The sequence below is a fragment of the Myotis brandtii genome, unplaced genomic scaffold (genome assembly GCF_000412655.1).
Source record: "Myotis brandtii unplaced genomic scaffold, ASM41265v1 scaffold382, whole genome shotgun sequence".
In the NCBI taxonomy this organism is placed as follows: Eukaryota; Metazoa; Chordata; class Mammalia; order Chiroptera; family Vespertilionidae; genus Myotis; species Myotis brandtii.
Genome location: NW_005364671.1, coordinates 2,996,218 through 3,023,941, shown reverse-complemented (window position 1 = coordinate 3,023,941; position 27,724 = coordinate 2,996,218). Strand labels below are relative to the sequence as shown.

At 47.6% G+C, this 27,724-nt stretch overlaps 1 protein-coding gene across 2 annotated transcripts in view; it reads right to left on the bottom strand.

The window, feature by feature from the left end:
- BEND5 (BEN domain containing 5) overlaps positions 1-27,724 on the bottom strand; it is a 1,007,185-nt gene that overhangs the window by 7,972 nt on the left and 971,489 nt on the right. For both annotated transcript variants that reach the window (XM_005872514.2, XM_005872513.2), the window contains exon 12: positions 3,065-3,161. In XM_005872514.2, coding sequence (XP_005872576.1) covers positions 3,065-3,161 — 97 coding nt within the window. The remainder of the gene's footprint in view (positions 1-3,064; positions 3,162-27,724) is intronic.

Here is a 27,724-nt window from a genome sequence, read left to right as displayed (position 1 = left end):
CACCCGCCCCCCGCCTCCCCAACCAGAATGCCTGGCTGTTGCTTAAGGAAGGATCTTGCCAACATGGCAAGACTGTCTAGCCTGGTGAGACACAGCTTGACCTTCATTCCCATTGACAGCCTGGAGCACATGCTTGGAATGTTGCTCATAGGCAATGTGACCTTGAAGAAGGCCTTTCCCTTCTCTGAGCCTCCCCTTCTTCATTTCTAAAATAATGAGAAGAGCCCATCTCCTTCCTGCCTCATAGGCTCTGGTATAAAGGGGTTGGGGACAAAGCTGCCTCCTTGCTGAGGCTCACCTGGCCTGGTCATGTTTCCTATTTAATTTTCATGCATCTTGATGGTGCATTTTGAGCTTTGGCTCTGTGACTGTCACTGTGGTCCTGTCGAGTGTGGAGTCTGTTTTGGTCATCAACACCACATCTCTGAGCCTGGGCTCTTAGGCCTACCTTGCTGGCCATCCTCAGGCACCCTTTCTTAGTGATGGCCCAGCACCCAGGGGTGTTGACAGGTTCTGTCAGCACAAGGGTCAAAACTGACATATTATAATTATCCATAGAGATGAGAGAAAACAACGGATAATTTTGAGTCAAAACATGTAATTTTCCTTTAGAACCAGAACTGCTCTTTTGCTTATGCTATTTGATGCTTGGGTGGAAAATAATACAAGAAACAGGAACTATTCAAATCCTAAGTCTGAGCCTTGTGTCCTCCTGGGAATTCATTTTTAAAGAGTTTCTGACCAGTTGAGAGCTAAGGGATATTCATGGTTTGATGAGTCAGCAGTGCAGGGATGGAGAGGGAGTTAGTTTTTGTTTTTCTTCACTTAAGGGTGGGTGCATTTACTTTAAGTCCTCAAGGCTGTGAACTCTGAGGAATGAACTCTCCCACTGTTTTCTAAAGAGGGCTCCAAACTCAGGGCAAGGGGTTTCCATGAACAGTGAAATCAAGGTGTTGAGAACTTCCCTGCATCCTTTAGACCAAGTTTCACCCCTTCCCCATGTCAAATAATTCTTCACTAACTGATGCTGAGAACATCAAGCCAAGGATCTTGGGGCCCAGGCTCTAGTCCTGCATCTGACCAGCCATGTCTTCCTCTTCCTTATCGTGAGGAGGGGTCCTGGATGATTGCTAAAGTCCCCGACTGTCAGCCCCGTTCCATTAGTCTGACACAATGCAACATGCAAGAAAAAAGTGGTAAAGGATCAAAATAATTTCATTCAGGCTGAGAGAGGACCTGAGAGAGAGAATCCCCAAATTAACTTGTAAATGAGATTCTAAGAGTTCTTTTGAGTTTTATAAAGCTTTAAAATTTTAAGAACTTTAACCAATCTAGAATGACTTCTAAGAAAGAACTGAGTACTTTTCTCTAGAGGTGAGCCCCTCCAAGACAGGGTCATACCTTAATCATTTATATATTCAGCTTCATCCTTTCCCCAGGGTCCTTGCATAAAGTGTTGTTTTCCTAAGTGGATGACTAAATGAATGAATAAATGTATACAAAAATGCATACTCAGTACAGTCTAGACACTGTGGGAGCACAGGGAAGAAATAAATATAATCCTCCCCCAGGATGGGGGGCACAAAGAGCCCCATGACTGGTGAATAATCTGAGACTGACTATGAGTCAGAGTACATTGTCATGCAGCTGGGGCTCAAGGATAGTGACTCACAACCTGGTTTAACTGGGGCCCTGAGAAATCATCCAGCTCAACCAGAGAAGGCCAGGATCTTGCCCCAGGCTATGAAGAGCCTGTTGGAAATCTGGGACTGCAAACTAGAAACCAGAGGAGATGGAAGCATTTATTGACCATGTATTGGCTGCTAGGCACTGTACCAAGCTTGTATCTAATCTTTAAAACCATCTTTAGAGGTCATTGTTATTACCCCAACTTTATAGATAAGTAGACAAAGGTTTTAAGAGGTCCCACAGCTACAATGAGCCTGAGAGAATTTGAACCCTCACTTTCCAGGTGGAACTTAGCTGGACCTCAGTCTAGCTTTGGAATCATAAAAGTCTAGGATCAGATCCTGGCTCTGACAAAAATTCTTTGACCTCAGGCAATTCTCTTCACCTTTCCGAGCTCTCTTTCCCTCATTTGTAATATGGAGCATATAACATCTATAAGGAATAAATAAATAAATAGGATCAGGGACAGCAATTACTTCACTCAATAAATAACAATGATTGCTATAGGGTTTCTTGTTGTTGTTGTTAATAATTAGGTAAGGAGGAAGGTGCAAAGGCCCTGAGACAGCAAGCACATAGTCAAGGTCTTGAGCAAGGACTGTGGGAAGACTGGTCTGGCAGGAGCAGTAAGTTATACATCTTCATGTCCTTCAAGGAGGCTGGACCACAAGGGAAGTAGGAAATGAAGCCAAGAGGCAGGGCAGGGGCTGCACAATCCAGATGCCCAAATGCTCACTGGGCTCACCTCCAGCAGGTGTGGGAACACCCAGTGTTTGGCGCTCTTGTTTAGTCCTCAGGAAGAATACTCATCTCCTGACGTCTCTCCTCACTGGCTTAAGAAGTTGCTCCAGCAGAGCGCCTGAGCCAAACCTTCTCAGGGGTGTGTCCCCTCCAGCCCTGAGCCTTTGTGTCTTGAGGGAAGGGGACTACCATGCACCAAAGGGACATATGTATGATAAACTTCCAACTGAGTGCTACTGTCCCAGTTTATGGATGAGGAAATGGAAGGATAAGACACTTTAGGAGCCTAGATGACATAGGAGTCTCTGAGGATGAGCTATCAGATGAAGTAGCATATGGTACCACCAGACTAACTTAGAATTATGACTGCACTTAGCTCCCAGTAAGCCCCATCCCTGCAGACTCCCATGAAATGTGACCACCCCTCACTGTCCGACCCCATATCGATACTTTATACTCAAGAAATACTCTGTTAAGCTCTTCTTTCCCATACACTCTCTGTGGCAGGGCTGGGATTTATTTCCCATGCCACAGATGGGAAACTGAGGGTGGAGAGAGGCTAAGGGAAGTTGCCCCTGAATGTGAAGCCCACAAAGCAGGACTCCAGACCACACTGCTCTGATCAGCCACTTACCGCAGCCTTGGCATGGGAATCGCCATTTTCTCAACCATGGGGTCCAGCCGATAATAATCCAAAAACGTTCTGGCCACGTTCCGTCCCAGCTTCATATCTGCAAGTGGGTGTATTAAGGAGCAACTTGGAAAAGAGACTGACACAGAGTGAGAAGAGGACTAGTATAATAAAGGATTACAATAATAAAAACAGTTGTATCACTCACTACTCAATGCTTTTTGCAGGGACTATCTTTTCAATCTGCACAACACCTCTTGGGAACAACTGGGCTTCTGTGGTCTGGCTTCAGGTATATCAGGAAGCCGATCATAAGACCCAAGAGGAAGATTCTCTTTGTTGTATGTAGAGCAGGGCCCGCCTGACCCTCAGGGATCTGTCTTCTTTTTTGGTAATCCCAGCAACAATGGTAAAATCCTCTCATCCTACATAGGGTCCCCATGCTACCAATAATAAATCTTTAGAGCTATGTTAAAATACAAACTCCCTGGGGACCACAGTGGCCATTAACACCTTAGTATAAATCAGTACAGCAATCATCTATTCAGCTCCACAGAGTATCTGCTCTGTGCATTATATCTCACAGTGCTGGGCCTTCCCATGAGCTATTTCCTCTTCCTGAATTTCCTCCCTCTTCCCTTCACTAATTAATACCTATCAAGTCTCCAATTGGGTGATATCTCTTTAGCAAAACCTTCCATGACACTTCTCTCCCCTTGCCCCATACTTCCATGGCTTCTGAACTGACTTCACTCAAAGCACTTATTACCTAGCTCATGCCCCTTAGCTCAGAACATCCAAACTACCACCAATTCTTCTCCATGAGACCTCCTATTTCTTGAGTTTGTCTCTTGTCTCCAGTCCCTTGCTAGCCCCCTAGACAAGGCCAGTACTGCCTTTTCCCCAGCTTATTGTCACCTTGTCTCGACTGCCTGTCTCCACCCATTTTCTACAATGTAGCCAGGGGGGCTGTTCTAAAACACAGACTTGATCATGTCACCCAATTGAGTAAAACCGTTCAGTGGCACCCAGTTGCCTTTAAATTTCAAATTTTGGAACTTCATTTACAAGGTCCTTCGTAATTGGGTCCCTGATTATTTTCTTGGCTTATGCTTGCTACCTCCCCACATCTACCCTCTTCCTTGCCCTTCACACTGTAGCAATACTGAACTTTTCCCCCTCCAGGTCTCTGCCTACACTATTCTGTCTTCCTATACCACTCTCCCTCCCTCCACAAGCCTTATAGGGCCGACTCACTCTCAGCCTTCTGACAGCTTAGTGTTGTTGTCATTTCAAGGAGAATTCTCGGCCACGGTGCCATCCAAGGTCTTGGAGCTAGACTAGCCATTGCAGAAGGGTCAAGTGAATTTGCTTCACCTTCTTCAAAAAGTCCCGAGTTGGGGTTGGGCAGGACCCAGAACATGAACACTGGCATTTTTGGAGCACCTGGCATGTGCCTGGTACTGCACTGGGTACTTTGTTTACATGTGCATTTTGATCAAAGCAACCCAGCGAGGAAAGCATTTTCTGGGAGGTGAAGGAACTTGTCCAAGGCCACATACCCAGCAATGCTAGAGTCAGGACTAAAATCAGGAGTGTCTGACTGCAGAACTGTAAGCTTTCCACAACCCTGGGCTCTTTCCCAACTTGAAAGCACCTTTCCTGTCAAGGGCTGAGTCATCCCAGGCCAGTGCCTGGTGGGAGAAGGAAAAACACAGGATGAGCTGTTTATGACAGGCGCTTTGCCGCACGCCCGCTGTGCTCTGGGGCTGCCACCTGCTTTCCTCTTCTGGATCTGACCGACCTTCTCTGTGCCCTTCTTTAAAAAGTTCACAAGCTGGCATGGCCTCTCTAACCAGCAGACCCCGAAGGCAGCCTCACGGCCAGGGCCCACAGAGCTGCTGGAAGCTTAAGGAGAGCAAATCATGCTTGCGTGTGCGTTGACAGTAAGAGCTACAGGGGCTCAGCGAGATTGAGAGGTCACCAAGGACTGAGGACTGGGTAGAAGAGTTGCAGCAGAAGTTTTGGAATCAGATGTATCTCATCCAAATCCTGGCTCTACTACGTACTGTGTATGGCAGATTGTATTTCCCAAAGACGTCTGTAACAGTAGCTCCATCTCACATGCTATTCTATGCTATAACCTTGACACTCCTTCCACTGAGAGATATGGTCTATGTCCTCTCCCCTTGAGTCTGGGTGGGCTTGTGACTCATTTGTAATCAAAACAAATGGTAGACACTGTGGGACTTCTGAGGCAAGGTCATCAAAGGTGATGTAGCTTACCCCTTGCTTACTGGAAGACTTCAGCTGGGGTCCTGAACTGCCATGCAAGCAGTCCTGAGGCTGCCATGCTGTGAGGAAGCCCAATCGCCTGGGCGGCTGCAGAGAGAGGCCCTGAGGCTATGTGAGAGACAATGATAGAGAGATATCCTAGCTCCTGCAGCACTCTGCTCTTCCAGCTCCAGACATTGTATAACGGCAGTTCCACCAAAGACTCCAAGCTGGAACCATTCAGCTGAGCCCTCCCAAAATTTCTGAGCCACAGACAATATGAGAGAATAGCTTTTGTTTTAAACACTAAGTCTGGGGGAACTAGAGCACTGTGGGACCTCACATGAGCGAGTCAATCTCCTGAGCCTCAGTTTCCTCATCTGTAAAGGGAAACAGTGATGCCTGCCTCACAAGACTGTTGTGATGAAGTGTGTGACTAACACATGGGTGTTGACTGAATGAAAAAATGCATGGAGAAGAGGAAGCCTGACCCTGCCTCCCCCGCCCACAGTGACAGGCAGACCGGAAGCCACCCTGGAGGACACTGTGTAAATCAGTACTCGAGCTCCACAAGGAAAGGAGCTGGGCTGCTCCAGTAAAACGTCCCACTGTGGGGGGCTGGTCATTTTCGACGAGCTCTGTTTAAGGGACAGTGTTTTGAAGGTGGGAGTTGTCTGGGACAGCCCTTTTCCCCCTCTCCAGCCACATTACATTTCCTCAACCCCTGAGGGCCTCACTCCAGATGATTTACTGCAATGGCCCCGTTTGAGTCAAGAAATGGGATGTGAGTGGGAGATAGGGAGAGAGTGATTGAATACTTTCAATTAAAACAAGCTGTCTTTCAACAAAGATTTAACATCCAGGCAAAGAGAAGGCAATAACTCTTTTGGCTGGGAACCTTTCAATATATTGCAGAATTAAGCCAGAAAAAAATCGAGGTGAAAACTCCCAACTCTTCATGGCCAACAAAAATCTCAGGATGGTCTGTGAGCTGGAAATGTCAGCCTCCTCAGATTCTCAGGTAGCTCCTGATCTGCTCTTTGCAGCTGGCAGGCAAGGATGTCAGGCGGGATCAGGACCCTTGAGTCAGGGAAGCAGGAGGCTCTGCTGGGACTGTCCTCTCTCCCACGGTGGGTGCTGCGGGCAGGCCTGGTTATCATCCCCGTTTTGCAGATGAGAAATCAAAACTGACGTGTGCACTGAAACACCTCAAGTATTGGCACAAGGAAAATTGAAGTCCATCCATTCATTCATTCATTTGCTCGATTCATTAATTCATTCATATATTTATTAAGTGTCTTCTACACGCCAGACAAGGTTCTAAGAGCTGGGATACATGAAGAGAAAAACAGACACAGTCTCTGTCCTCATGTAGGCCTTTCCTTGCCATTATCCTGCCTCCATATAAAAAAAAATTAACTCCTACCTGCTCCCTGTTTGGAGACCCCCACCTAGAATTCTTTCTCTGTTCACATTCCTCCCCATGCCAGCAACAGATGATCATCTTTAAAGGAGATTGATTAGCTCTGCAGAGGGGTAGGCCGAGAAAAGGTGATTTCTCTTTGGTAAGGCTGATGGCACTGCTGGAATATTAAGAGGCACCTGTGTAGGAGCCTCTAGGCCTGAAGAACAATGCGACAGTGAAATAGCTTTTGTCTCTGCCTCCCTCACTCATCCTCCCACGGTGTCGGACAGGCGCATGATGAAACAGATGAATCTTTCCCTCGCGTGTGGTGTGGAGGCTGCAGATGGAGTTGTGGAGTCCTTTGCAGTTGCAGGCAAGTCCTGAGATGCCCTCGAGGTGTGGAGAGAGGAGAGAGGAGAGAGGAGAGAAGGAGAGAGAAAGAGAGAGAGAGAGAGAGAGAGAGAGAGAGAGAGAGAGACCGACCAAGAGAGACAGGGACCAAAAGAGAAAGAGATGCAAACAGACAGGAAGACACAAAGAGAGAGTGATCAGGGTGCAGCAGAAAGATAAGGAGAGAAAAATAATCAGAAGGGCTGAGAGAAACTTAGACTTGAAAACTGGAGAGAAATGGAGTGAGAGGCAGAGATAAACATAGGAAGTGAGTAACAGAATCAAACTGCAGTGAGAGAGAAGATACAAATGTAGGCAGGGGGAGAGGGAGAGAGAGGAGGAGAGAAAGAGAGAAAGGCAGAGGATGAGACAGAAAGGGAAAAGAAAAATAAGCAGAGAAACTCGGGGACAGAGGAGAGACAGTAAATGAGCTGCAGCAAGCTAAAATAGAGACAGCAACAGCGAGAGAGGCAGAGAGGACAGACAGAGGAAGTGAGAGACAGACTGACAGGGAGGACACCTCCTCTTTGACACATGACATGCAGCTCAAAAGGGGGAGATGCTTTCAGAAAGGAGCCCAGAAATGAGTGCATACATGTTCATGGTGGTGAGCATGATCAAGGCCTGCACACTTAGCTGTGTGACTCTGGACAAGCTACTTATCTTCTCTGAGCCTCAGTGCTTTCATCTCTGAAATGGATAATGTTACCTACCTCACAGAAATTGTGTTGATCAGAAATTATGTATCCAAAGCACAATGCTGGCGAGCAGTAGCTCTTTTATTATCATTATTATTTATGAACCTGTCATTTCCAACAAAACATGACCTCTTCAAGGACAAGGGTGTGTCAGTTATTCCAACTTATTTCCAGCGCCATTTAGCACATGTTAGGATTATGAACAGAGGGCACAGAGAGAACAAATAAATCAATTGGGCGGGGGGTGGGAGGCAGAAACAAGATAAGGGAAGAAGGGAGAAAAAGAGGGATAGAGAGAAAGAGGGAGGGGAGATGAAGAAATTGTTTTTAAAATCCTGTGTTCTGGATGCTCAGGGATAAGCCCTTGCAGGTCCCTTCCATGCTGCATGCCTCAGTTTCCGCTCCTCTTAAATTGGCTGTGGTTGACCTAAATGATCTCTAGTTCTAATTCCCTTCTTTCTCTCTCCCTCTCTCCTGCTCTCACTCTCACTCTCGCTCTAGTCTTCCCCAGAAGTGTTTCCCTGGAGCAGGGCATAGTTTTTCCAACCACGCCAACGATGGGCAGCTTTATCAGGCATGAAGGCGGTGCCTACCACTCTGGTGGGTATTTGAAAGAGAAATCAGGTTGGGGCTGCTGAGCTAGAACAGATAGAGACCTGACCTCAGGTATAACGTGCCTGCGTCTGGATGGGATGACCTTGGGGAGTTTTAGACTCCAGACCACATTAGGCAGGTTGTTGTTATTCATCCATTATTTGTTACTCACTTATTCATTCAACAGACACTTATCAAGCACTTCCTATGTGTTAGGCCATGTAGTAGGTATATAGAGTATATACACTGGGTATACAGAGTGGAAAAAAAACCCAGGCTAGCCCTGCCCTCAAGATGTTCATAGTCCAGACACTACTGACATTGGAGGATGTTTAGCAGCATCCTGGCTTCTTCCACTAGATGCCAGCAGAACCACCCACCTCGTGTGACAACCAAAAGTATCTACGGACATTTCCAAACATTCCCTGGGGGGATAGCACCAGTGTCTAGCGGATGCACAGTATCTGGTGGAGGGGGAGCAGGTGAAACGGGAGAGGTGGCTGAGAGCTTGACTGAGAGGGGTCTCAGCTTCCCACCTGGGAAAAGTAAGCCCTGAATGGATCCTTGGACACAGGCAAGGGCGAAAGGAACCTGACCTCACAGGCTGCACTAACCTCACAGGACGCTAGTCTATCCCCCAAACCTCCATCTGTCAGATGCCTCTCCCTTACCCACCTGCCCCAGATTGCTGGTACCTGTAACCGGCCTGTCTACCTCAGACTCATTTCTCCTGGAGAGGGAATGCACCTCTCCCTCCCGCTCCCACAATGCCACCTCCTTGTGGCTCCCCGCCTCCCCCGCCCCCCCACCTCCTGCCTTCCACTCCAGGTGCCAGCAGTTTCCCAGCAGCAACCCCCTTTTCCCACAGATTGGCCTGGGCTCTGGAAATTGGCTCTCAGAGTGTACTGTGCCAGCACCAAGGATGGGCCCTGACATAAAGCAGATGCTCAAAAATAGATATTACCTTCTCTTTCACCTTTAACCTCACGTCCCAAATCCAGGAACTCCCTGTACTTTGCTGACCTTCATATTTTCCATGCTGAACTTGACAGAGCACCAGTGCCTAGAGCAGTGGTTCTCAACCTTTCTAATGCCGCAACCCTTTAATACATTTCCTCATGTTGTGGTGACCCCCAATTTCATTGTTACAAATTGAACATAATTAAAGCATAGTGATGAATCACAAAAACAATATGTAATTATATATGTGTTTTCCGATGGTCTTAGGCAACCCCTGTGAAAGGGTCGTTCGACCCCCAAAGGGGTTGTGATCCACACGTTGAGAAACGCTGGCCTAGAGGGTCCTAAAATATCTGAGCAGGAAGGGACCAACAGTGGATACCTGTTTTGCTTTGTTTCCATTCTTAATCTATCCCCCTTTCCTAACACTCCACTTTTCCCATAGTGAACCCCAATCCCAGTCCCTGTGGCTCAGGAGGAGCTGACCCCACCCAGACTCTGGGTGGGGATAGAGTGGACCTTATCTTGGCCAATCAGAGCACTGAATTCTCCTTGCCACAGGGAGTAGTCAGGTATGGCCAGAGCCCAATGAAAGTCGGTGCTGGGACTTGTCTGGAGGATGAGATATCCATCCACCAGGGGCTCCTGGCTGCCTTTTTTCTTCCCTGGGGTTGGGGTGGGGAAGAGCCTGTCAGAGAAAGGAGCCAAAACTCAGGAGGCAGCTAGAGACCAAGTCCTGATCACACAGTTTGATTCTCTTGATCCGGGCATGCCTATCACCAGTATTCGTTTGGACTTTAAAATTATGTCAGCTAGTTAATCCCCCTTTTGCTTAAGTCAGTTTGAGTTGGTTTTTCTGTCACTTGCAACCAGAGGAACTGAAACGTCCTAATTTTACAGATGAGGGAGAGATTTGCAAAGGCACACAGTAACTACACACAACCAGCTTTCAAAATAAATATATTGCCTCACTTCTTTTTCTTTACTGAGGAACAGAACAGGGACAGGTTGTCCTCTGCCTGGACAGGGTCATAGGATATTGATTTTGGTCACAGAATGCCTAATCTTTCCCCAACAGAGAGAATTTCTTAATTCAGGTCCTCAGGAACCAGTTTTGTTCTGCATTATAATGTTTTTATCCTCCAAGTGGAACTGCTGATGACTATCCTTCTCTTCCACACACTGTAATCAGCAGCAATTAATTCTAATCACAAGGAGACAGCAAAAATGAACAGAGCATTAATTGGATGGAAGTAATCAGCATCTCGTTTAGCCCCCAGTTGGTACCTGTATGCAGGCCAATGTGAGCAGGCATATGTATGTGTGCATGCACACACACACACACACACACACACACACACACACACATGCAATCAGGGCACACAGGGTGTAGAAGGTGCACGCTGTCTGGTCAGCATGGTGTAGTATTAAAAAATCAAGGACTTTTGAGTCACAAAGATTCCACCAGTAAAGTTGCTTAAACTTGGCCTCCTTATTTGTAAAACCAGGATACACGGACCTACTTCAAAGTGGTTGAGAAGATTAAATAAGAACGTTATAGGAAAGCACTGTTCGTTCTCCTTCCCTCCACATCAAACAGCTTTTATAGCGGGGAGAGAAGAAAGTCCTCACGTGATCTAAGAGCTTAGATCCTTAAATATTCTGGACACGGCCTAACAAACTTGATAGTCTCCTCCTGACCCCTCCCCTTAATCCTATAGCTGTCTTCCCCCATTTACTCCATTTATCCCAATACACACACACACACACACACACACACACACACACACTCTCTCTCCTTTCTGCCTCTTTCCTATCTGGGAGGGCAGCTCAGTATCCCAACGGCCCCTCACTGTCCCTGGCACTGGCACACAGTGGACACTGAGTGGACATTTGCTGTATAACTGCTGACAGAGCCTGTGCCTGTGCTCATGCTGTGCTCTCTCACCACCTTGGCCTCAGTCCTGGTCATCCTTCAAGGCTTAGCCTAGACACCACCACCTCCTTTAGGATATTTTTGAAACCTGTTCCTGGACCACTCTCCTTTTTCTGACCTCCATTTCTCTTTTGTGATACCTGCAGCTTTCTACCTTGTAATATAAGAGACATGGGTATTTTCTTTAAAAAATATGTTTTTATTGAATTTTTAGAGAGAGAAGAAGGGAGAGGGATAGAGCGATAGAAACATCATTAAGAGAGGAACACCATTGATCAGCTGCCTCCTGCATGCCCCCAACAGGGGATCAAGCCTGTAACCTGGGCATATGGCCTGACCAGGAATCAAACTGGTGGCCTCTTGGTTCCTGGGATGGTGCTCAAGTGCTGAGCTACATGGCCAGGACATGGGTATCTTTACTCCTATTTCCCCAAGTTCCTCCATTCAATCATTCAACCAACTCCTTGAGCCAGTGCACATTGGGCATCATGGACATTGAGAGGCATCTGACTGGATGCCTGTGTCTTAATCTGTCGTCCTTGAGCACAGTATTTGATATGACTCACCTTTCTATGCCCCAGGCCTCAGGCCACGATAGGTTATCCTTCAATATTTGATAATAGCAATGGGTTGCCCAAAAGAAGACATCTGGGCTGGGATATTAGTGACTTTTGTGAGATTGCAGAAGGCCAATGAGCTTCTTGAGATTGAGCACAGTTGCCCCTGGGCTTTCTGAGGGAAAGAGCGTAGTATTATAGGCAGAAATCTGGAAGTAGCCCTGCCCTTACACTATATCACACAGAATGCACTGAAATATAAAAACCCTCAATCAGCTGTGATTTGGTGCCCACAGATATATAATCTAGAAATATGCCTGCAGAAGCTCTGGCCTGGAGTCAGACTCATCTCTGCCACCAGGTTTCTCAGTGATATTAAACAAGTCATTTACCCCTTCTTGGTATTAGATTAGCCACCTCAACTTTATTCATTCAACAATTATGAATACCTACTGTGTTCCTGGCACCATGCTTAGTCTTGAAGATACAGAGATAAATCAGATATGATTAGCTCCTTTCATGGGCTCATAGTCTAGCAGACATTATGAAAAGGGGCATCATGTCCACCATGTGATTTCACCACAGCCAGCTACCAAGACTTCCCTCCCTAAAGGAACAGGCAAGATACTCCTCAGAACAATCCCTTCCCCTACCCCAAATCCTTGGCTGTGCCCACTGTGGAAAGAGAGCCAAGGCTGCTGCCAAGTTCATTACTAATTTTGGCTTTCTGGAGAAAGAAATTGGAATGCTTTGCTCTTCAAATATCAAAACATCCAATTAACACAGCTAATTAGCATCACCAGCAGCAGTCAGAAGAATGGCGATTTAGATGCAGGATTTCAAAGGTTTCCTAGTTGTAGACCAAGGCAACCCATCTCTTGCTAATGACCAGAGTTCCGCACTTAGGCAATTCTATAGCAGTCATCAATTAGCCTCACCACCGGGAAGAGACTGGCCTCATCCCTGAGTCATTTGTCTAATCAGAACTGGAGAGAAAGAGAAAGAGACAGAACGAGGGTGGGAGAGTGAATTAGAAAAAGAGGGAAAGGGAGAGAGAGAGAGAGAGAGAGAGAGAGAGAGAGAGAGAGAGAGAGAGAGAGACTGATAAACAAAACAGACAGCAATCATATAGACACTGAGAAAAAGAAATTGCTTAAATATAAGAGAGAGAGAGAGAGAGAGAGAGAGAGAGAGAGAAAGAGACTGATAGATAAACAAAACAGACAGCAATCATATAGGGACTGAGAAAAAGAAATTGCTTAAATATAGAAATATATGACAACACAGTTACGATCACCAGTGGCTTTGGGAAAGGACCTGATCATTGGGAAGCCTACTGTTCTGATCTGTAAAATCAGGTTTAGCTGTGGGGTTCAAGGTAAAATTTGGCAAAGTTTGGCTGCTGTGGTGAGATCCCAAAGAGGAGAGACTAGGAGACCCAAACCAAGCTCTTCTCCTCCCTTCTCACACTGAGCCTTGATTTCTCTTGAGGAGGCCAGGTATGAGGTCAACACTCCTCCACCTGCATACTTTCTCCTGTCAACACAACGGGACTAGCAACCAGGCCTGTGATCAACCAGGACTACTGCTGCCTCCCGCAGGGATGGACACCAATGGGTCTCCTCCTGAGTCCACCTCAGAAATGACTTCCATGTCTTCCCTCATTCCTTTGTACTGCCTCTGACCCATCAGACCTCCTAGTTGCATCTCTAGATTACTGCAACCGCCGCTGGTCTCTCCCTGCTGCTGTCCAATCCTTTCTTATCACAGTTGCCAGAGTGACATTTCTAGATACAGACATGACTATGTCCCTCCCTCACTTAAAACCCTTGTTAGTGGGTTCCATACTTTCTCTGGATCAAGTCCAAACCCATTAAACATGATTTCAAGACCTCCCTCTGGGCTCCTGCTGTCTTCTCTGCAGCCTTCTCCTGACCCACACTCCCACTTGCTCACTCCACACTCACACTCCAAACACACAAGATGACATGGGGGCCCTGGGGACTCCATACGTCTGAGTTCCTCCTCGTCCTGTCTGGCCCCTGCAATACTAACTGATCCCTGCTCTTGCTCTGTGCTTTTTCTATGTCTATGTGTTGGTTCACCCACTTCCCCTGCTTATTAACCTGTTCTTTATACCACCTCATCTCTTACCCATCAGGTATATAAGGGTCACAAACACAAATGTCTTCAGAAAAGGAGCTCATATTGTACACCTATGCACTGCCAGGTGTGAAACAATAGAAGGAGCAGTGGCCAATTGGACAGCCAAGCCTTGCTCAAAGACCCTCAAACTCAGTGTTAAACCAGTCAACCAACCAATTCACCAGCCAGCAAACATTCTCCTGGCCAAAGCCACCATCTGCAGGAAGGAGCCCGCACAAGCCACCAGTGGGTGATGCTCCATCTGTGATCTGGACTTGGAGCTCAGCCCGGCTGACAGGGTCCTCAGTGCTCAGATCCCTCTTCCATCTCTTGCCATCTCCTTGCATCTGGCTCCCCTATGCAGGGGCATTTTCACAGCCTCTGCTATCTCCTACCTTTTGGGTCCTACAGGAGTGTTAACTATGTGTAAACAGCTGCAAAGAACACTAACATTAACTGACAAGTCCAATCCCATCAAACACCAGGCCCAGGTAAGCTGTTGTTAATCAGCATTTTAATGAAGCCTGGTTACAGCAGGTGATGCCTCCCACTAGGTAAGGCAGTGGTTACAGATGGGAGCAAGCCAGGAAATCACTGCCCTCTCCTCAGGGCCTGTTCCAGTGTAACAAGGGAGGGCTCCAGGGAAGGACTGGGTGGCAGGAGTGATAACCGTCCAGCAGAGGGCCCTGCTAGCAGTGAGAAATGACCCCTCTCCCCAGTGTCAACATAAACACAGTCTGGACAGTGAGTGGAGCTGGGCTTCTAAAAGGGGACAGGTTCCAGCAAGTGCTCACCATTTCTCCTGACATTCTGCCTGACCAGCTAGGACTGGGTCTCTGTTTCAACCATCTACCCTTGAGTCAGGCCTTCATAAGACAGCACAGTCATCAAAAAATGGTCTTTGGTTCCTAAACTCTTTGTTTTTTTTCTCTTTGCATTTACTGCTCTTTTCTCTTTACAACACGCAAACATCCAGGGCCCCTCCCAACCCACCCTCGATTGCAGTTTAGTGGTTAACAGTGCAGGCAGTGGAATCGGGCAGTGCTAGTCGGGACTCTAACCACATCTACCAGCTGTGGGCCCTTGGGAAAGTTACTTTATCTCTCTGATTGTCAGTGTCCTTATCCGTCAGATGAGAACAATAATCCCTATTTTGTCCCCTTCACATGGTTGTTTAGAGATTAAATTAGGGAAAATACCCAGGCAGTGCCTGCCACTATCTGAGTCTCTTCCTTAATTCTGTATTTTCACTGAGAAATGAATAGGTGGGACAAATTCTCGAGCTGGTATAGGGTGGGTGCTGGGTAAATATGTGTTGTTGCATGAATCCCTGTAACACTGTTATAGACAGGAAAGTGCAAGATCAGGGAGGGAAAGGAAGTCCCTGAGCCACACAGTAAGTGTCTGCTGGTCTGGATCCCAGCCTGGAGCCTTTGACTTCCTGGAGGCCAGAACCCAAGGACTTTTCCTGAGGCCTTCTTTCCAGATACAAAGAGCTTATATGGAGGACTTTAATTACTTGTTTCAATCTGTCTTAGAGCATTGATGGGTCCAAAATGGATGAGTCCATGTTGCTTTAAAGCTGTGAAGGGAAAAGGCAGCAACAGAGCAGGCTTTGGAGGCTGAAAGCCCTGAGCCTGAGAACTGGCAGAAACACTTCCTAACTGTATGACCTTGACCTTGGGCATGTCCCCTAGTTACCCTGAGCATCATGTCTTCCCTGAACTCCTACTCCAAATGGGGACCATATGCCTGTCTTTCAGGGTTATAGTAGAGATCCATGCTGTGCGTGCCATTTACGGAGAACATCCTAATCATAGTTGGTCGATCACCTATCATGACGTGGTGTTTCAGATGGTGCTTCAGAGCTGGCCTGCAGCACTAGCCACGCCTTTGGGGGTTTGCCCTCAGAAAGACGCCCAGCCTCCATCCCTGCTGTCCGGTGTTTTAATATGCACAATGCCACTGCTCACTGTGGAACAGCCACTGACCATAAAGTCTGACATTTTGAAGATTAAAAATGCTTTGAATTAGTCATGCCCTTGTGAAGTCACCGTTCCTCCTTGTCCTGCTCTGGAATCTAAAACTGACTTTGAGTGGAGCCCAGTAACTTTCCCTCAACAATGACCTTCCTGGCAGGCAGCCTGGGGGCCCTGAGGTCAGGTGAGAATCTGAGTCACTCAGAAGAACACCAGGGGAGAGGAGCCACAGTATGAACAGCCTGTTTGGAGAGAGGGGTCTGTTCTGCCAGGGCTTGGTGGTCCAGGCCTCTGCGAAGAGCCAGGGAGTGGTGAGATGAGGAAGGGACACCTCCTTCTGCTGCACACCCAGGAGCAGGGCAGGGCAGGGGCTGCGGGAGCCAGCGCTCTGGCTGAGAGCCTGGCTCTGCCCCGTACAAGTGGTGTGACCCAGGTAAGTTAACATCTTGAGCCAACATTTTCTCACGTGCAAGACAGAACTAGTGACTTTTTCATAAGGCTGCCGTGGGAATTAGATAAGCTACGTGAGTCCTTAGCACAGTGCCTGGCACGTGGTGGGCAATCAGTAAACAGTTTCCTTCTCTCAAGAGCTTCCCAATGTTTCAAGACTCACATGGTCCCCGTGCTTTCACTGCTGTGCACTGCTGGAGTCCCAGAGACATCCGCAGACATGTCATCATTCAAGTGCTCAGCCGAAGGGAAGTGAGCGTGGCATTCTCCTGCCTTCCCTTAGTGCATGTGAGAGGGGCAGACCCCAAGGCTGGTCACAGTCGTCTAGATGAATGTGTCTCTGAGATGGTGCAGGTGGTTTTCCATCTTGGCAGGAAGTCTGTTCCCCAACCAGCTGGCCTCCTGACCACCTACCCAGCAGAGCCCTGACCTACTGGGATCTCCATGAAGTGATCACGCAGAACTAGGGGCCAGTCAGGGTGTTAAGTACTTAATACATTCTCATTTAACTTCATAATAACTCTGGGAAGTCTATATCATTATCTCTATTTGACTCTAAGGTCCGAGAGGCAAAGCAACTTGCCCAAAGTTGCACAGGGCTTAGAAATGGCAGAGCTAAGATTTGAAACCAGGATTTGCAAAACATGGACTCCAAACTATTGAAACACACCAGTTCAAAGACCCCTAGTTCTGGCCCTTGCCTGAGCCTGGACCAGTTGGCGGTCCTGGCTTCTCTGTAGCTGGAGCTCTGACATCGCCCAAGGATGCTGGGAAGATGCAGCCTGTGTTCGTGTAGCAGCCGGCTAGACCGCTGTGAGCTTGGAGCATGTTTGGGATTGTGCCCTTGCTGTCATCAGGGGTCGCTCTTCCCAGCATGGGGCCAGGGTGAGATGCTTCCTTAAGAACTCAGTGCTGGGAGATGCTTTGTGTTGCTTTATTGCGCATGTGCTTTGTTATAATTAGCATGAATGGTAAATGAATGAGCAAACAACTTAAAATAACTGGCCCAGGGACACATACCCCAGGATGTCATGAGGAGCCTCAGGAGACCACTCCTTCCTCTCACAAGCCTTCCCCGTAGGACACAAGGGAAGAGAGACTGTCCTTGACATCCTTACGCCCTCTGGTTGCCTCTCAGCTCAGTTCACAGGCCTGGATCATGCACTTTGTCAAGAAGTCTCTCGGCCCCACTGGGGGAAGCGAAGAGAGTGACAGTGAGCCCTGAGAGACAGTTCCTTCCAGGTGAAGGGCAAGTCCCCATTTCTCTGAAAATCTCAATAAATGGTATTTGAATCTGATCTAAACTGAGGTCTGAGGAGGGAGATGGAGGAAGAGGGAGCGAGGGGAGGGAGGACCAGGGGAGAAAGGAGAACAGAAAGGGTGGGCCAGCAGAGAAGGGCAGGGAAAGGAGTGTGAGGTCGCCCTGGCAGCCAGCCGCCTGCTTGCCCTGCACACACCATCTCTTTAACCCTCAATCCTCACCATCAGTGCCTGTTCAAGATTGTGTAAATGCAAGAAAGGAAGGTACCTAAGGCGGAAGAAAGAGAAAGAAAAAGTGGTGAAGAGGGGAGAGATGGAATTTTGGGTGAGGGGTGGGTGAGGCAGAAATAGCAGGTGGAGAAGGTGAGAAAGGACATACTAAAATATATGCATATGTATAAGAGAGTCAAATAAACACATAAAAGAAAGAAAAAGTGGTGAAGAGGGGAGAGATGGAATTTTTGGTGAGGGGTGGGTGAGGCAGAAATAGCAGGTGGAGGTGAGAAAGGACATAATAAAATATATGTATATGTATGAGAGAGTCAAATAAACACATAAAAAAGAAGTGGAAAAAATGAGAGAGAGAGAGAGAGAGAGAGAGAGAGAGAGAGAGAGAGAGAGAGAGAAGTAAGTGGGGAGGAAAGATGTAAAGATTCCGATTCCATCCAGGAGAAAAACCTGGAAGAGGTGCAGGGGATGTGCCCCTCCCTCCTCCTCCCCTACAGGGGTCTCACCCCCTCCTCCACCCCCCAGAGGCCAGCCCTGAGACCCTGAGACAAAGGACTTGGCAGCCTCCCAGTCCTCTTCCGGGAGGACCTGGACTCTCAGAGGCAGCCATGCACCCTGGGGGCCAGGAGAGGGCACTTTAACCTCAGGAACAGCAACGGGGCCGCAGCTGGTCCTGCCAGGCAGGCAAAGAGAGGCAGAGCCAGAGGAACCAGTCTCTGGCTCAGGTTCCTGGGTTCCCAGCACCTCTGGGTGGAGCCAGCTCCCTGCATAGCCCTGAATACATGGATGTGCAACTGACTGGTTTGAGTCCTCCTCCGGCCCTGGTCCTGCCCTATGCCAGACCTCTGTCCTGAGGGCAGCGTGCCTCCAACTCCCGGCAGCTCCTCTTCCTGCTCCCTTCACCAAGATCGTCCTTTCCTTGAGCGCAGGGAGGCTGATTTTCAAAACCACTTCTTACACATTATGCCATTGGATCTGCACAACCATTCCCGAGTGGGCACAGCAGGGAGAACGAGAAACAAGCACAGAGATAGAGTGTCAGGTGTCTGAGATCACATTAAAAATAAAAATTAGTGCATTTTCTAGCTCTTACATTTCATGGTGAGAACCCATGTACATTTGTTCTCTTCACTGTGATGTTTCCTCAACACCAGACTTAAGGAGTGCTTACCCATGTTATCTCTGAGCAGCACATACCTAACCTGGTAGCAGACTGAGTCTCAGCCTCGGCCACAGATCTAGGCCATAGACTGAGCCCTGAGCCTGATCATTAATGACTTTGTCCTGCTAAAAAGTTATGAATTATACACATGAGTACAGATAACAGAGTCTGAGAACCCCAAATCCACTTTGAAGAGGATTGCCACTTAAGAATCTTAGGCACTCCTTAAGAATCTAATGAACCCTTCATGGAAGATTCCACAAAACCTCCAGCCTACCCTGACTTCATGCCTTCCTGAGGCCCAGAAACATATTACTCAGACTTCACCCAATTCATGACTTGACTAGTAACAGTAATAATGGCGGTATTGTGTATTGAGGACCTACCATGTTCCAGGTATGCTATTACACCTGAGATTTCAGGTTTCCATCTATATAAACAACCCTATGAGTAAGTATCAGAATCAGCGTTGTCTCAGATGGGCAAAGTGAAACTCAGAGAGATTAGATCACTTGCCCAAGGTCACAAACACTAAGTAGAAGAGCCAAGACCTGAACCCAAGTTGGCCTGGCTCCAGAGGCCTCCCTGCTCTTTTCACCCCATTCGTGGACAATGCATCTGTTGGTTACATCTCAGTTATTAGCTCCTGCATCCAGTGGCTATTTTTTTGTTTTGTTTTGTTTTTTCAAAGAAAGTGTCCTCTGAGGGGAGGGGAGGGCAATCTGAGGGGAGGGAAAGGCAATCAGATTTGGACTTGACATCAGAAGAAAGAAATTCCAGCTCCTGGGAAGGTACTGTCCCAACACCCACACACTGTCACGCGCAGGCGCTGCCCACCTGACTGTATCTGCACTGAGAGCTTGACATCAGAAGAAAGAAATTCCAGCTCCTGGGAAGGTATTGTCCCAACACCCACACACTGTGTCATGCGCAGGCGCCGCCCACCTGACTGTATCTGTACTGAGAGCTGGGACTGCCAGTGCCTTCGGATGGGCCCTTGAGAACAGAATGCACCCGCCTTGTTGGTAAAATACAGATAATAATACCCTCTCCCTAGATTGTGGTGGGGTCAAACAAGAAGATAATGTGCTGTGAATGTACTTTATACACTGATAAGTGCTGTTTGCTTCCTGATGCTCCCCCTCACTCCCCTCAGGACTTGGCATTCTGTGAATATCCTGTCTCCTGTCTCCACTTCACTGACTCATGGCAAAATCTGCATAGATTGAGGGCAGTGGGCTTGACCTCCCGCCCTCCTTTCCTCCTCCAGCCTGACTCCCACCTCCTGCCTCTCAAGATGCATCGACATGCCAAGCACGGCACAGCCCCAGCCAGAGGCCCTTGTCTCAGACAGATTTGGCAGCTGCCTCCTGTGATTGGCAGGACATTTATCATCTTGAGGAAAATATTGACATCTAAGAAATCCCAGACAGGCAGCGTGTCTTGTCGGGCATGTAGCTTGCTGCTTGGGAAGTGAGACTTGAGCTGTTGGTCCCAGGTCTCTCTGGAAGAAAGGGTGGGCTGGTGGTCTTGTAGAGAGCAGTGCCATGCCCTCCAGGGGTGGACAACATCCATACATAGTGGAGGTTCAAAAAATGTGTGTCAGTCTAAGTTAAATAGGCTTATTGAGTGAGGAGGATGGAGGCTCTTTGTGCAAACCTTTCATTTCAAAGATGGAAAAGTGAGATTCAGGGAAGTCTAGTGATTTGCTCAAGATCACACAGCAAATGAGTGGCAGAAGGCAGATTAACAAGGCTCGTGAATCTCACATTGGAGTTCTGCCCATTACCCAACAGTGCCACTAGGAGTTATCCCCAAACCTCTGGCCATCTGACACACTGGAACTCTTGGTTCCCCAGCAGAACCAGGAAGGAGGGGACTCTCTGAATTACTTCCAGAGCCAGTATCACAGGGTCCTTTTAAGGAAAATGAAAAGAGAGGGAAGAAGGCGGGTGGATGAGCGTTACCTGGTGAGGTGGCTTGACATATGTCTGTGCTGCACTTGCTTATCTCCAGCTGACCCCACTGAGCCATCCTCCCCACGCTGCCATTGGCTCTCCCTGAAACACTGCTTCATCCCCTGGTTCCCACAGCCCTCTCCAGCCTAATCCCCTCTCATTTCCCAACTGACTTCCCAAGGCCCAGACTTGCCCAAAGGAGGGGATACAGCTCTCTGAGTGCTTTGGACTCTGCACGTGCCACTCTCTCTGCCTGCAAGGCCCTCCCATGGCATCTTCCTTGCTGCACCTGCTCCCACCCTTGGGACCCCCAAGGCTGGGTTTGTTCGATGCTCATTCCCACCACTCCCTGTGCTCCTCTGTCACACACTCATGAGATCACTCTCCTGCCTGCCTCCCTCACCACACTGAAACGTCTCCAGGCAGAGGCTGCCATCACTCTTCTCTGCATCCCCAAGAACTGGGCCAGGTCCTGGGAGTTGCAGGTGCTCAGTAAGCACAGCCCTGTCATTACTTCCTTCACAGAGTGCACAGTGGAGCTGCTGCCCCTCCCACTAGATCTCATCCTGACTCTTATTGTGCACAACAGGAGGATGGATCATCTCCCTCTGCTCCATGATAGCTCTTTAGAAATTTGACCAAAGCAAATATGTAGCCTCCAAATATCTTCTTTCCAAAGGAAATATCCCCAATTCATTGACCAGTTTCTCACAGGTCAAAGCTTTGGGTAGAGTGACCAACCATCTCAGTTTATTCGGGACTGTCAACCTGCTCTGATTTTAGCACTGAAGTTCCCAGGAAACCCTTCAGTCCCAGGCAGACAGGGCCAGCTGGTAAACCAGCAGTGCTCCCTTCCCATCCCAGTCATTCAGCGGCTGTGCACCGTTTTCTCAATGGCCTACATAGAGAGGGGACCAGAGATGAACACAGGGCTCCGGGGGTCGATGACACAGTAGGGCAAAGAAAGGCCAGCACCTCCTTGTTCCCAACATCTGCTTCTATTAATATAGCCAGTTCGCATCAATTTTGGCAGGAGGACAGTGTGTGGTAGATTTGGGGATGGATACATTTGTGTTGCTGTCTAATATCGAGCTTAATAGTACCAATTAAGACACCTAAACTATGTTACTACACAGGAAACCTCATTCCCCCAAATTAGAGTTTCCAAAGCTGCTTTTGTTTTATTTGCTTTACTCTAAAGGTAGAAATCATTAACACCTTTGTTCTTATTATTGTCTATGCCTCCAAGTGTTTCAGGCATTCATTCCCTCAACAATTATTTAGTAAACACCTACAGTGTGGCAGACAATCATTGGCATCTGGGCAGGTCAAAGTCAGGCCCAGATCAGCACCTTAGAACTGACCTTGAGTAAAGTTCTTCCACTTTGAGGGCTCTCTCCACATTTGCACGACAAGAAGATGGGAACATAGAACCTGCGTGCATGAGTGTACACTTGAACATGAATATAAACAAACTAGGCCTTTCTTCCCCCAGCTGCTGGCACCAGCTTCCCTCTGGCACCCAAGACCTGGGCTTCCCTCTGGCCCTGGCTTCATCTGGAATGACGTCTGGAATGATGTCTGGTCTAATTAGCATATTACCCTTTTATTATTATAGATAGGTTCAAGTTACTTAAGAACCACCAGGAACCCTCTGACCAGCAGCTCACAGCCATACCCCTGAGCAACATTAACTCTCTCTATCATCACTTGGTTTCCATGGAGCCTTGCAGTGATGCTAGTGAAGGCTGACAGTTATCCCCATAAAGTAACTTTACAACTTTGTAATTTGTAGCTCTCTGCTGTCAGTAATACTAACAGCATTTTGAATTATGGCTATAAACTTGACAACAGCAGATAAAACCCTTAGAAACCTCATTTGGGGGGAGGAGCAGGGATGGGGGAAGGTAATGACATGTTGGGTTTCCAGGCCTGGGTAAGAGGCACACTGAGATCTGAGGTGGGAGCTGCAGGACCAAGGCAGGGCTCACAAAGGGCAAGGCAGCTTAGTCTGAGCATGCGGAGAATGGGTCTGGTGGCATCTGGAAGAGCAGGGGTTATAGAGAACAGGGCTACAGGAGGAGCAGGAGGTGGCTGGTGGGTCTCAACCTCTGTGGGGTTCAGGAATGGGCTTTTGTCCTACAGAAAAGGGAGGGAATCTGGGCCCACTACAGAACAAGGAGGAGGTGAGACAAAACCAGGCAGAACTGAGAGAGTAGCCCTGGGCATGTTATTTGACTTTCCTGGGCTTTTGTTTCCCTGCACGTTAAATGGAGGTACTTATCTCAAAGGCCAAAAATCAAATAATTCTTTCTGTATTTGTCTATCATCTATCTATCATCATCCATCCATCGATCTATCTAATGATCCTATTAATAAAAGCCTAATATGCAAATCAACTGAACAGCGGAATGACTGGTCGCTAAGATGCGTACTGACAACCAGGGGGCAGACACTCAACGCAGGAGCTGCCCCCAGCCCGCAGGCCTCAGGCTAGCCAAGGCGGGTGCCAGCAGGGGTGGGGGGTCCAATCCCCCTGCTGGTTCCCCCATAGATCAGCCCTGATTGCCGGCCAGACCTAGGGACCCTACCTGTGCATGAATTTTGTGCACCAGTCTTCTAGTTTAGAAATAAACTTAAGGATCATATCATTTTATCTTCTAATGTAAAGATAGGAAAATTGGAACCCAGAATGGGGAACAGAAGTTCCCCAACCCACATGACCATTCCTCCAATGAAGGGATCCTAGCCTGACTCATGAAGCACATCTCAATATTTTTGTCTTTATCATCACTACTACTGTTAGCCATCCATTCATTCAGTCTGTCCTTCCATAAGCATTCACATTTAAATATCAAATTCTAGCCCATGTCTACATGGGGGTGGGAAATAAACCCCCAACAGGTCCCTGTCCAGTTTAGTCTTCTGTTCCCAAAGCCCACGGATTGAAGCATTTTTTGCCTATTAATCTTAACAAAGGATTGACCATGGGCATGACAAACTGGGAAGTACTTGAGTATCATTCCATGCCAATCAACAGGTCAGACCTGACACTTCCTACTCTTCTGCTTAAAAAGTGAAGCCTCCTCTTCAAGAAAGAAAATCCAGGCAGTACCCCCTACACCTCCCCAACCGCCCAGTACACACATATATCCTGATAATTCCCCTGAGCAACACAGATCACATCACTCATTGTCCTATTAGTGGGTCAACTAGCAGATGTTGGTGAAGCCTGCTTTCCTTCCTTCCTTCCTTCCTTCCTTCCTTCCTTCCTTCCTTCCTTCCTTCCTTCCTTCTTTCCTTCCATTCATTCACTGGAATTCACTGAGGCCTACCAAGTATCAGGCTTTCACCAGAGAGGTGAAGTTATTTAACCAAAGTCACACAGCTTATGACAGGGACAAGGGGCATTCTTTTCACCAGCTCATCAGGGGAAGCCCATCTGGACTGTACATACCAAACCACTTTCTCATTAGGACTCTATAGTACCTGGTAGAAAAATCTATTATAAGCCTGTCCAAAGTCCAGGCTCTCTCCAGAACTTCAGGCCCATAAAGCCACCTGCCTGCCAAACTTCTCTATTTGTACTTCACATGACCACCCTACACTCAACACATCCCAAACAAAGCTCAAAATATTCCCCTCCTCAACCCCTTTCTCCAACAGTCTGTATGTAAGTTATTCGTTCCACTGTGTTGTTCAAATCAAGAAAACTTGGCATCTTCCTTGATTTCTCTCTTTATCCCCATGCCCAAGTAATCACCAATAATGCTCAATCTTATCTGGTAGATACTGGAACACATTATTAAAATGAGTCTTGGTTTTAGCTGAGATCCTGAGTCCATAGATACCACATTTCAAAAATTTATTTTAATTTATTTATTTTTAAATTGTTATTTATTGATTTGAGAGAGAGAAAGAGAAAGGGAGAGTGACAGAGAAAGGGAGCGAGACAGAGGAAGGGAGAGAGACAGAGGAAGGGAGAGAGAGAAGAGAGAGAGAAACATCGATTTGTTTTTCCACCTATTTATGCATTCATTGGTTAATTCTTATATGTGGCCTGACCAGGGATTGAACCCACAACCTTGGCATAGTGGGATGATGCTCTAACCTCCTGAGTTACCTGGCCAGGGCCAGATACCACATTTTAAAGTGAAGTATAAAAACCACCATGCAAGATTTGGAAAAGGAAACCAGAGAACCAGTTATGTAACCTTTAGCTCATGTTCAGACAAGAGGGGCACTGGAGAGGTGTAGTGCCCCAACAGAGGTGACTGTCAGATCACCAGGGACTGAGGACAAAACTTTGTAGTGTCTACTGAGTTCTGTTGGATGGATGAATAAAATAAATGACATTGTCAATGTCTGGTGTGGACCTAGTGGAAAGCATATAGTAGGCTTTGAATTGAGACCAAGTCAACCACCTGAGTCCTAGATCTCTGCATCTTCTCTTGGCCACACCCATCATTCCCTTCACCTAGAGCCAGCACTCTCTGATTAAGGTGTCCCAGCTATAAGACTGTGGAAACGAGTCTGCTCAGGACCAAAGGTCTCTCTTTGCAATGTTTTTCTCATCCATTTTGTCAAAGAGCTATTTCCTTTGGCTGTGACCAGACCATAAACAAAGACCACAGAAGCTGTGGGTTATTTTATGATTCCAGTTTAGCATCTCCCTCTCTTTCTCTGCTCACCTTCCCCCGCCTCTAAAATCATTTGAACAGAGCAATTTACTACTTGCAGAACAGTAAAATGTAAATAGAATTTGCTGGAGAATGGTCTAAAGTTTTCAGGAATTTATCATTTAACAACAACAAAAACAACAAGCAACAGGGAGGAAGGGCAGGGGAACTAATATTCAATGGCGCCTGAGTGTGTGCCCAGTGATTCATCTGCATTCTCCCTTGTAACCATCAAAGCAGCCCTGTGACATAAAACATCTCTATTCTCCCTTTACAGATCAAGAAAATGAGGGGAGGGAGAGGGAAGAAAGATTTCCTGCAGAAAGACAACTAGGGCTCAGATTTCCAAGGTGAATGTGAGGCAGACAGAGTGGTTAAATAATTGCACTAGGGAGGAAGGCCCTGGTATGTGTAGCTGGCACTTTTCCAGGGAGAAAAACTAGACTGACAGACATATGTTTTCTGGTGGGTGGGGAGGTGAGCACTATTGTGAGCCTGGGTGCAAGACCCCTCAGGATTCCCTCCCTCCCAGCCTTCTCGGATTTTACACGTGCCTAGCCCCCTCTGGGGAACCCACACCTGATACTGGGAAGAGGGTACTCTAAATGACAGACACGAAAAACAAACCATAGGAACTGCACTCCCACACACTGTGTGGCATTCTGAGGTCAAGGCCCTTAACTGTGATGATTCCTCCAAGGCCCTCTGCCCTGTGAGCCCTTGCAGCACAGCCAGGCCTCTTGCTCTAACAGCTCTGACTATCTTCAACATAAACACAGGTCCTCATCCACAGTCACATACATCTCTTTAATGTTTTAACCAACAGTCACTTAACTTACAGTGCACACTCACACACATTATTTTATTCAACCTCATCTCAGCTCAGTGAGGTGAAGTATTATTATGTCCGATTATGGATTAGGACAGCGAGATCCACTGAAGTATGCCCAAGGTGACATACCTAGTAAGTGGCTGATACAGGATTCAAAACCAGATCTGTCTGAATCCGAGGTCTGTTCTCTTTGAATAACTCCTCACATTTTCATGAGTATCTATATTTAATCCCCAGAGCAGGGGTGGGAAAGTGAAAGGTCCTTGGTCCCTTTGTGAAGGCGATGTTGCTCACCCTAGCAAGGGTAGAGGACTTGCCGAAGGACACTCTCTGGGAGGTGCTGCCATCAGGATCCAGGCCCCTGACTCCCAGGCTAGAGGACACTTCCTCCCAGACCATACTGCCATTCCCATCAGACCATCATGTCATTTCTTTCTCTGATTGGGAGGAGGAGCCAGTAGCCAACACGGACCACAATTTGTCTGCCTGAAGTCTCCTTCTGTCATGAGAGGAGGGTTTTAAAAAGTGCATTTCATTCGGGAGCCAAGTTAGATCACACGCGTGTGTGTTGAATTGGCCCGAGCTTCCCCGGTGCAGCTCCAGGTTTCTCTTCTCATCCCCTGGGTAACAGAACAAGGTGGCGGCTCTCACAGCATCATGGCCTGCTCAGCTCATGTGCAGCCCCACCAGTCACCCTTAACTCCCTCCTATCACTAACTAGTACCTCTTCCCCACTGACACCCTCTAATCATGTACCAAGTCCCCTCATTATAAATACTCCACGGCACCACCAGAATTGAGGCCTGAATCACCTCCCACCTGATGATCAAAGCAACCTCCTAATGCGTGTATCCAACTACAGGCTTGGCCCCTCCAGTCTGTCCTTTCCACTGTAGCCAGAGTGGCTTCCACCACAATTTAAAACCTTCCTATTGCCCTCACGTTCAAGTTCAATTCCTTACAGCCTGTCCTTCAGTCTCATCTCTTGCATCTGAAGTCCTGTAGCCACCCTGAGCCATGCACAGCTCCTGCAGACACCCTCCTCTTCTCTCTGTTGGCAGTGTCCTCCCTCTAACAACTCACCCCTGTAAATCTGGGTAATTTCTACTCAGTCTTTTTTATATATATATATATATTATTGATTTTTTACAGAGAG